At 35.8% G+C, this 9,715-nt stretch overlaps 2 protein-coding genes across 2 annotated transcripts; both read left to right on the top strand.

Moving 5' to 3' along the window:
- On the top strand, positions 35 to 5,505 carry LOC107623039 (probable inactive ATP-dependent zinc metalloprotease FTSHI 4, chloroplastic). Its single transcript, XM_016325168.2, is given in 15 exon segments — positions 35 to 459; positions 684 to 939; positions 1,055 to 1,427; positions 1,609 to 1,867; positions 2,390 to 2,574; positions 2,576 to 2,705; positions 2,798 to 2,907; positions 2,986 to 3,064; positions 3,169 to 3,306; positions 3,409 to 3,520; positions 3,793 to 3,956; positions 4,059 to 4,164; positions 4,340 to 4,416; positions 4,881 to 5,024; positions 5,101 to 5,505. Coding segments are annotated over 15 exon segments (2,550 nt in total). The 5' UTR covers positions 35 to 186; the 3' UTR covers positions 5,245 to 5,505.
- On the top strand, positions 6,376 to 9,367 carry LOC107623830 (alcohol dehydrogenase). The gene is made up of 10 exons (XM_016326212.2): positions 6,376 to 6,549; positions 6,806 to 6,942; positions 7,027 to 7,073; positions 7,256 to 7,581; positions 7,676 to 7,758; positions 7,832 to 7,907; positions 8,263 to 8,324; positions 8,416 to 8,511; positions 8,608 to 8,769; positions 8,890 to 9,367. Exons 1-10 carry the CDS (start codon positions 6,510 to 6,512, stop codon positions 9,004 to 9,006), a joined length of 1,146 nt encoding a protein of 381 aa, XP_016181698.1. The 5' UTR covers positions 6,376 to 6,509; the 3' UTR covers positions 9,007 to 9,367.

The raw sequence follows: 9,715 nt of genomic DNA, 5'->3' as shown, positions 1-9,715 counted from the left end.
CAAACGGGATTTAAATAATAAAGTCAGTCCTAATGTTTTATTTTTCCTTCACCTGAAAAACCCCGTCAAGAACTCCAGAAAATGCAGAAAAGCAAAGCAAAGAAGATAATATAATGAGTGTGTGATACAACAACGCAGTAGTAGAGGGAGCTTCCTCCACCAACTCCTCTCTCTCGCCGCTTAAACATGAATCTTCGAATTGAAAACACAAACACCATCGATTTGCTTCAGCTTTCTAAACCTTTCTTCCCTCCTAAAACCCTTTTCTCCCATTCCTTACCTCAACGCCTTCTTCTCAGAACTAGATTACGCCGTAAACACTCTTCCATCACTCTCCGCAACCTCACTGTAACTGCTTCTAATGCTCCCAATCCTCTTTCAAACTCAGCAACTCTCACCCAACAAGAGCAACAAGAAGAAGAAGAAGAAGAAGATGCTGAGTCTGCTCAGCTATTCGAGGTTCGCCTTTTTTCCCCCCTTAAAATAACAAAAATGAGGAAACAGAGAAGAATTCGATCAAATTTTGGAAAACTGCGAACTAGGTCCTTTTTATTTTGTAGGAAAGTTGAGTATTTTGGTCTGGATTTTTTTCCCCTTAACTGCTATGGTGCAAATGTCATAGTCCATTTTGGAACTTGAGAGTAATTAGGAGATTGAGGAAACTGTGATGGTGGTATTTGCAGAGACTGAAAGAGGCCGAAAGGAAACGGGTGAATGAAATGGAAGAGTTTGAGAAGAAGGCAAATATGCAGTTAGAGAGGCAGCTTGTGATGGCTTCTTCATGGAGCCGAGCTTTGCTGACCTTGCGCGGAAAGCTGAAGGGAACTGAGTGGGATCCTGAAAACTCACACAGGATAGACTTCAGCGAGTTTATGAGACTTCTTGACTCTAATAATGTCCAGTTTATGGAGTACTCCAATTATGGCCAAACAATATCAGGTAGTCAAGTTCATGGTTTGGTTGCTTTCTACTCAACTGGGTAAAGTTATCGTGTGGTCGAATTGTCATAATTATCTAAATATATTTTCCCCATCCTTTTTTGATAATTATGCAGTGATTCTACCATACTACAAAAATGGGAAAACACCAGGGACTGAAGGTAATCCTAAGGATATTGTTTTCCGCCGGCATGTGGTGGATCGAATGCCAATTGATTGTTGGAATGATGTTTGGAGAAAACTGCATCAGCAAATTGTAAATGTTGATGTCATTAATGTGGATACAGTACCTTTTGAAGTTTACACAACTGTCGCAACTGCAGTCATATGGTCTATGCGTCTTGCTGTGGCTGTTGGGTTTTACGTGTGGATTGATAATTTGATGAGACCAATATATTCAAAGTTGATTCCTTGTGATTTAGGATCTCCTACCCAGCAAACTAAGCAGCCACTCAAACGCCAAGCACTTGGATCGCTGGGCAAAAGTCGGTAGGTGGAGAAATTTTCTGTTGCCTAACCTCGTCCCTGTGTTGGAAATTTCATTTATATTGTGCTTTGCAAGTTATTGCAAATTTAGTCAAGACATGTCATTTGATCATAACTAGTTATCTGTTGAATGTGGTTGGAAAAATTTCAAATGAAATTTCTAATTATTATATTTTTCACCCAGGGCTAAATTTATATCTGCAGAAGAAAGAACTGGTGTCACTTTTGATGATTTTGCTGGCCAGGAATATATAAAGAGGGAATTGCAAGAGATTGTACGAATTTTAAAGAATGATGAGGAGTTTCAAGACAAAGGAATTTATTGTCCAAAAGGTGTGCTTCTCCACGGACCTCCAGGAACGGGTAAAACTCTACTGGCTAAAGCCATCGCTGGGGAAGCAGGGTTGCCTTTTTTTGCGGCAAATGGCACAGATTTTGTAGAGGTGATGCCTGTTCTCCAAAGATATTCACCCGCATTGAATAGAAAGTAGCAAGCAGAACTTTGGAATATAATTTCTATTCAACTTTCAAATCTAAAAATAATTTAATTCTTTAGGAGAATGGGGATGTAGATAAAATTTAAATTAAGCACTCATTTGGTTTTCCTAAGATACAGGCATATCAGTTTGGTCCTTTCATAATGATATATCAAAATTGTCATTCAATGTGAAATCTTAATAAAAATTGGCTCATTTACCTTTGGGCCGTTTCAGTGTATCAGTATATCAGTATTAAAGGGCCAATGATGAAACATGCATCTTTGGAGGATGCAAATGTTTTGATCTAAATGTGCGTGCAGGTCTGACATTGATCAGAGTGTGCTGGTTGTGATCGTACCTAGATCATATGCTCCACTCTGTAAATGAATGAAACTTATACCCATGAAATATGGAATATTTAATGCATAAAAATTGTCTTCATCTTTAAAGTTAAAAATCAGCTTATTTAATTTGCTCTTCTCTCAGATGTTTGTAGGGGTTGCTGCATCACGTGTTAAGGATCTTTTTGCTAGTGCAAGATCATTTTCACCTTCTATCATATTTATTGATGAGATAGATGCTATTGGTAGCAAGCGTGGAGGACCTGACATTGGTGGAGTAAGATTCAGACAACTTTTATATTCTTTTTGTCCTCATAAGTAACTGAAAATTTCAGGTGCTTGTGATCGGTGCTACAAATAGATTAGACATTCTTGATCCCGCTTTGTTGAGGAAGGGTCGTTTTGACAAGATCATTCGAGTTGGTTTGCCATCAAAGGATGGAAGATTTGCCATTTTGAAGGTGATTTCCTCCTCCGACAATCTATGCATAATGAACCTTGCTTCGAGAAGTATTTCATTGTCTTTATCCATCTTTTTTCGTGTGTAAACTAGGTGCATGCTAGGAATAAATTCTTTCGCTCAGAGGAGGAAAAGGAGATTCTTCTTAGGGAAATTGCAGAGCTTACAGAAGATTTTACTGGAGCAGAGCTACAAAATATACTGTAAATAACCATTGACTATCATTGCTGCAGCATTCTGGCATTAGAATACAAGCTAATATGTCATGAATTAAATGACAGGAATGAAGCTGGAATTTTGACAGCCAGGAAGGATTTGGATTACATTGGGCGAGATGAGCTACTTGAGGCATTAAAGAGGGTTTGTGGTTTCTCTGCATCATTTTGGCATGGCAATAATATTTTTCTTCTGATGTGTTTTCTGCTTCTGCATCATATCTTATTGTGGATCTTGTGAATTTGCAGCAAAAAGGAACTTTTGAAACAGGGCAAGAGGATAGTGCTGAAATTCCTGAAGAATTGAAGCTTAGACTGGCATACAGAGAAGCGGCAGTTGCTATTCTTGCATGTTATTATCCTGAACCACACCGCCCTTTTGATGAGGTAACTGAACTTTCTTCAAACTGTTTATCATGTTCATCTATTGTGTGTGGAAACCTGATTCTTCATTGGCGACACTGTTTCCAATGCATTAATTGTTTGCAGACTAATATAAACTCAATCCAGAGCCGGCCAAATATGAGTTATTCTGAGACTGCTGGCCAAGTTTTTGCGAGGAAGTCAGATTATGTAAATTCTATTATCCGTGCATGTGCTCGTAAGTTGTTGCAATTTAATGTTACTTGAAAAGCTGTCATGAAAGTCTAGTTTGACTTTTGCATTTGTCATCATATATTGTTCTTTTAAGCATTCTATGTTCAAATTCTTCATTGATAGGTAAGATATTTTCTAGATCATTTGAGTGTTGATTGATCTTTAGCTACCTAAACAGAAGCATGCATAAAATTTTTGTAGCTAGCCATGGAGATGATTGACAAGGACTGGAAGATTTGGGTATTAATCTATTTTTCATTTTACATTTGTCTTTAGCAAGAATAATTGAGGAGGAGATGTTTGGAATTGACAACTTATGTTGGATCTCTGCAAAGTCAACGTTAGAAGCTTCAAGGCGTGCTGAGTTTTTAATTTTACAGACAGGAATGACAGCATTTGGGAAAGCATACTTCAAAAACGAAAGTGATCTTGTACCTAATGTACGTTTGTGGATCGAAATCTTGTTTGAATATACCCTGTTTCCTCAGACAAAAGTGTTTTGAGTATAGTTGTGTTGCAACTTATGTTGAAGTTTGGCACAGCTTGCAATGAAGCTTGAAGCGCTCCGAGATGAGTATATGCGTTATGCTACAGAAAGGTGTTCATCCGTGCTCAGAGAATACCAGGAAGCAGTTGAGACAATCACAGGTTTGGTTTTGCATGTTAACAAATAAAGTAATAAACACTTTCTGCTAACAGTTATTCAAGAACGTGATAGTTAAGACCTGTTTTCAGAAATAGGCTCTGTTGTAGAGTAATTTAACAATTATTATAAATTTCACGTAGACATGGCTTGCAAGATTTTTACATGGTTACTTTGCAGATGTTTTGCTTGAAAAGGGGCAAATCAAAGCTGAGGAGATATGGGACATTTATAAGAGTGCTCCTCGTCGAACTCAGGTCAATTCCTAAATTTTAACAGAGCATGTTGTATTACTTTTTTGTAATAACAATTGATAATAATTGCAATTCATAAATCTTGTATGATGCTCATGCTTTCATCTCATATTTGATATCCAACAAGCATTATGATTACAATTCGTAAATACACTTTCATGCATTATGGTTTTCTTCTAGGTAGAGGCAGATCTCGTAATTGTAGTAGTCATAGTGGTAGTTGTAGTGGTTTGAGAGTAGAAGTGGTAGAAGAATAAAGAGAAATAAGATAATAATAGAGAGAAAAGGGTATTTTTGGAAGAAGAAGGTTTTAATTTTAACTAGAGGACAAAAGTAAAACAAAATAAAACGTTTGAGATAAAAATTAGATGCTTTAAACATTAAGGATGGAATTAGGACTTAACTGAAACATTAGAGACTAAATGATAATCTTGAATATTAACTTTCTTTCACCGGATATTATTTAGCCTCCTGTGAGTCCAGTTGATGAATATGGAGCACTGATTTATGCTGGACGATGGGGAATCCATGGGATCAGCCTTCCGGGAAGAGTTACATTCGCACCTGGCAATGCCGGGTTTGCGACCTTTGGAGCTCCTCGCCCAACCGAGGTATATTCCAAAGTCATGTTTCATAGGCTGCATTAACTTGTCATCCAACACTGATCTGTTTCTTCTCTGCCTGCAGACACAAATTGTGAGCGACGAAACTTGGAAGCTAGTAGATGGTATATGGGACAAAAAGATTCAAGATATTAGAGATGAATCTACAAGGGTGATCGAAGAAGAGAAAGAAAGGCCACAACTTTTGATGGCAAGCCATTTCCTTTGACAACCGGTACTACAGAAACACATTGTAATTTATGATGTCAAAGAGATACCTTATTATTAAGGCAGTTGTAAATTTATGAGTTGATATCCAATTTTGCTGTAGTTTTATCCATGTACTCTATAATAAATTAGAGAAGATTTTTGCACTGTTCATTGATTGTAGCATTTGGCCTAGGTTTAGGTTCATAAGTTTTTGATTTTCCAATGTAATCAGATATAGACTTTGATTATTAGTCAATGATTTTTTTGTTCAACACACAAGGAAAAAAAATTACAAGGTATAACTTATAGCATCAAATGACAAGATGCAATTGAGTTTATTCTCAAATGCTCGTTACTAAGTAAGAAGGATTGTATTCTTTGTTAATTAAATAAATTTAGTTTTTCATTTATTATATTTTATATTAACAGTTTAAATTTAGAATTTAAAATTTGGAGTGCTTTAGTTTTGGTTTCTTCTTTTTCTCACCTTTAATAGCAAGTTAATTTTAGAGTGTGTTTCACACTTTCACTCCTTACTTTCCTGAGGGCATTGGTATTTGAGGATTTGCCTTGTAATTGTGCTTTTGGAATGGTCTTCAATTTTTATTTTTAGGGTTTTACTATAATTTTTATGAGTGAATATAAAAAAGTTTGAAGTGTTTACATTATGAAATTTTATTTTTTCAATAATAAAATCCCAGTTTTAATTCCTTAAAACTTTGAATCAAAAGTCGAAAACCCTTGTATTGTATCTACTTCTAGCCTACCACAATTTAAAATTCATTTACAGTTTGCTGTCTTTCACTTTATTCAAGGTCAACTACATTATTTAAACTATATGTTATTTGATATAAAGTAATAGAAAATGTCACTTTAAGAATAACAAGTTCCCACCAGACGAAGATGGCAATTGGTAGACCGATTATGATTCCGTTATTAGCCTATAGAATGAAGCTTGAACTTTGTACGGTAACTGCAATTTGGTCTATTATATGTTTGATGAATTGTCACAAACACCAGAAACCAGTCCCTAGGAATAGGAAAGACCAAAGGCGCCTCTAGTTGTAAGCTTTGCTAGTTAAGATTCCAAAAACCAGCGAATTCCATGGTTTTGGAGATGAAGATGCTTCTTCTTTTGCTGCACTATATATATCACTTCAGAGCCAACCCCATTTCCGCACAGCTAAAAAAGAAAAGTTCTTTTGTGTTTTTTGTGTGAGTGATCAATCATTGTTCAAGAAAAGAAGTCAATCAAGATTCAAGCCAGTACTAAAAGCAAAGAAAATGGTGTCGAACACTGCTGGAAAGATCATACGCTGCAAAGGTAAACATGATTTGGCCATCGACTTTCAAAAATGTTATCTGCACAAATCAGTTACTATATATTTATATATAAATACATGTGTTGTTTAATTTATTTTTAACATATATTTTGTATTTAACATATATTCCGTATGGATGACTAATTTGTTGACTGATTTTTTATTTACACTTAGCATGATTGATTGAGTTTTCCTTGTTACCCTTTTTAGCCGTGGTGTTTTTCATTGATTGGTTGACTTAATGTATCTCCAATGCAGCTGCGGTGGCTTGGGAAGCTGGAAAGCCACTGGTGATAGAGGAAGTGGAGGTAGCCCCGCCACAGGCAGATGAGGTCCGTATCAAGATATTGTTCACCTCACTCTGCCACACTGATGTCTACTTCTGGGAAGCTAAGGTATAACTAGTGGTTCTACATGATTAAGTGCTACTATAATTTAACACAACATATGATGACATTGTCAAATTGGAACTTTTTCAGGGACAGACACCGGTGTTTCCTCGTATTCTTGGTCATGAAGCCGGCGGGTATGCACAATTTCCATTTGAATGATTAGTAACTTGTTTCTTATTTGTTTGTCCTGTTATGAACCATTTCTCCCAAAAGCATACTGTTTGATATAAGCATGTGAATGATTTTTCATATAACATACTCATGGAGTCATTGTGTTTTATCTCATTTTTCTTTTGAACTTTTTGTTTGCTCTCAGCATTGTTGAGAGTGTTGGTGAGGGTGTGACCGATCTCAAGCCCGGAGATCATGTTCTTCCGGTGTTCACAGGGGAGTGCAAGGAGTGTCAACATTGCAAATCAGAGGAAAGTAACATGTGTGATCTCTTAAGGATCAACACGGACCGTGGAGTGATGATCAGTGATGGCAAGTCAAGATTCTCAATCAACGGAAAGCCAATTTACCATTTTGTTGGAACCTCCACATTCAGTGAATACACTGTTGTTCATGTTGGCTGTGTTGCCAAGATTAATCCTGCTGCACCACTTGACAAAGTTTGTGTCCTCAGTTGTGGAATCTCAACAGGTTACAAATAGCTTCTCAGTTCTCTTCCAATCAATTGAACAAGTTTCTCTTTGAATTGACAATGTGAATGGTTTTGAACTTTTCATATTTGAAGGTCTTGGTGCTACTTTGAATGTTGCAAAACCAACCAAAGGTTCATCAGTGGCTATATTCGGATTGGGAGCTGTGGGGCTAGCTGTAAGTTGTCTCAATTCATAAATTGAAGAGGATACTTTGTTTGGTCGTAATTTTGCTTTTACACTTGTCCTAGGCGGCCGAGGGTGCAAGACTAGCCGGTGCATCCAGGATCATTGGGGTTGACTTGAATTCTAAGAGATTTACTGAAGGTGAGACCAGCAGTTACAAAGTCTATAACTTGATTACATCTGCTCCTGTTTCAAAACAAATATCATCCACATATATTCATTTTCTTAATGAGAAAGTATAGGGAACTAACTTCTAGTTGACCAACATTAACCAACTTTAGTTTTTAGGTTTATAATTTAGGATTTAGAGTTAAGGTTTATGATTTAAGGTCTATAATTTAAGATAAATAAAGTAATCTTAAAAAAGTTTGCTGATATTGGCCAAAAAAATTTACTTGCCTAGCATTACTCTTTTGCCATTGATCATCATGATATTGTGAGCAATGAAATATATTATACCAATGTCCATACTGATTGTGTTTATTCTTGTGTCCAGCTAAGAAGTTCGGAGTTACTGAGTTTGTGAATCCAAAAGATTATGACAAGCCTGTTCAAGAGGTTTGTGACCTTACATATGAACTATAACATGTCTTGGAATTTCACATTGCTCTTACTTGTACTTAATTAAATCCATTAATTTTAAATTCAGGTGATTGCTGAAATGACTAATGGTGGTGTCGATCGGAGTGTTGAGTGTACCGGAAGTCTCAGTGCTATGATCTCTGCATTCGAATGCGTCCATGATGTAAACTTCCTCAATCCTACTTATCATCGAACTCTTCTACTTAGGAGGGGACTTCTTCCAGTTGTGAATTTAAACTTTTGTGTGTAAATTTTGTAGGGATGGGGTGTTGCTGTGCTTGTTGGTGTGCCGAACAAAGATGATGCTTTCAAAACACATCCAATCAATCTTTTGAATGAGAGGACTCTAAAGGGTACATTCTTTGGTAACTATAAGCCACGTTCTGATCTCCCATCAGTGGTGGAAATGTACATGAACAAGGTTAGTTGATTTCATAATTAATCTATATAATGTTCACCATATTAATTTCAGATATATGGAATTTGTTTTTATCTTCTGATTTACCAAGTAAACATTTTCTGACTAAAATAATGTGTACAGGAACTTGAACTGGAGAAGTTTATCACACATGAAGTGCCATTCTCAGAAATCAACAAGGCCTTTGAATACATGCTTAAGGGAGAGAGCCTCCGTTGTATTATCCGCATGCCTGCATAAAATTTCTCTAATTAAGACTCTGTGGTGTGTAAAACAAGAATCTATATGAGCTTATATGTTATGGGAAAGTTTTCAAATATACCGGTATACTAGTATTTCAGTGATTTTTAACTGTTGATCTTAATTATATATATTGTATTATATTTTTTATAATTAAGATCAACGGTTAAAAATCACTGAAACACACCGGTACACTTGAAAGTTTTCCAATGTTATGCTGCGATTGTTCATACTTTTATAGGATTTTTACTGTATCCTCAGTTTCAAACTGCATGTGTTTGTACAGAACAGAATAAGATGCTCATGTACCGTTGTGTGTTTTTATTATACGAATCAAATATATATACTTCATTTTTGTGTATATGTTTACATCAAGACTCCAACATGCTGCAATGGAACTATTTTAAGTTGCAAATACAAAAAGAATTTCGCTTTGCAGTAGCTGCAAGATCCAATGCAACGGCTACAATAATAAATCACTTCTTGAATGGAAAAAAGTGTTAGGAAATAAGGAAAAACAAAATTGATACAAAAGGAATTAAATGTGGTTCAGTTTACCAGTTACCTCTACCGCAAAGAAAGCAAATAAATATTTCTATCAAATATGATAAAGATATAAAATAAGTGATAATCTATTTATAATATATTAAAATAGAGTTAAAGATAATAGTCTAATGCATTTTTAATCTTTTAGTTTTTTAATCTTATG

The sequence above is a fragment of the Arachis ipaensis genome, chromosome B10 (genome assembly GCF_000816755.2).
Source record: "Arachis ipaensis cultivar K30076 chromosome B10, Araip1.1, whole genome shotgun sequence".
NCBI classification, from domain to species: Eukaryota; Viridiplantae; Streptophyta; class Magnoliopsida; order Fabales; family Fabaceae; genus Arachis; species Arachis ipaensis.
Note: the sequence above shows the minus strand (reverse complement) of the source record. Positions and strands in the feature narration are given on the sequence as shown.

What these genes read in the sequence shown, in the direction of transcription:
- LOC107623830 (XM_016326212.2), top strand. Translation starts at nt 6,510, where the DNA reads ATGGTGTCGAACACTGCTGGAAAGATCATACGCTGCAAAG. An exon ending in AAAGATCATACGCTGCAAAG is followed by an intron (nt 6,550 to 6,805) that starts GTAAACATGATT and finishes TCTCCAATGCAG; the next exon opens with CTGCGGTGGCTTGGGAAGCT. An exon ending in TCTACTTCTGGGAAGCTAAG is followed by an intron (nt 6,943 to 7,026) that starts GTATAACTAGTG and finishes GAACTTTTTCAG; the next exon opens with GGACAGACACCGGTGTTTCC.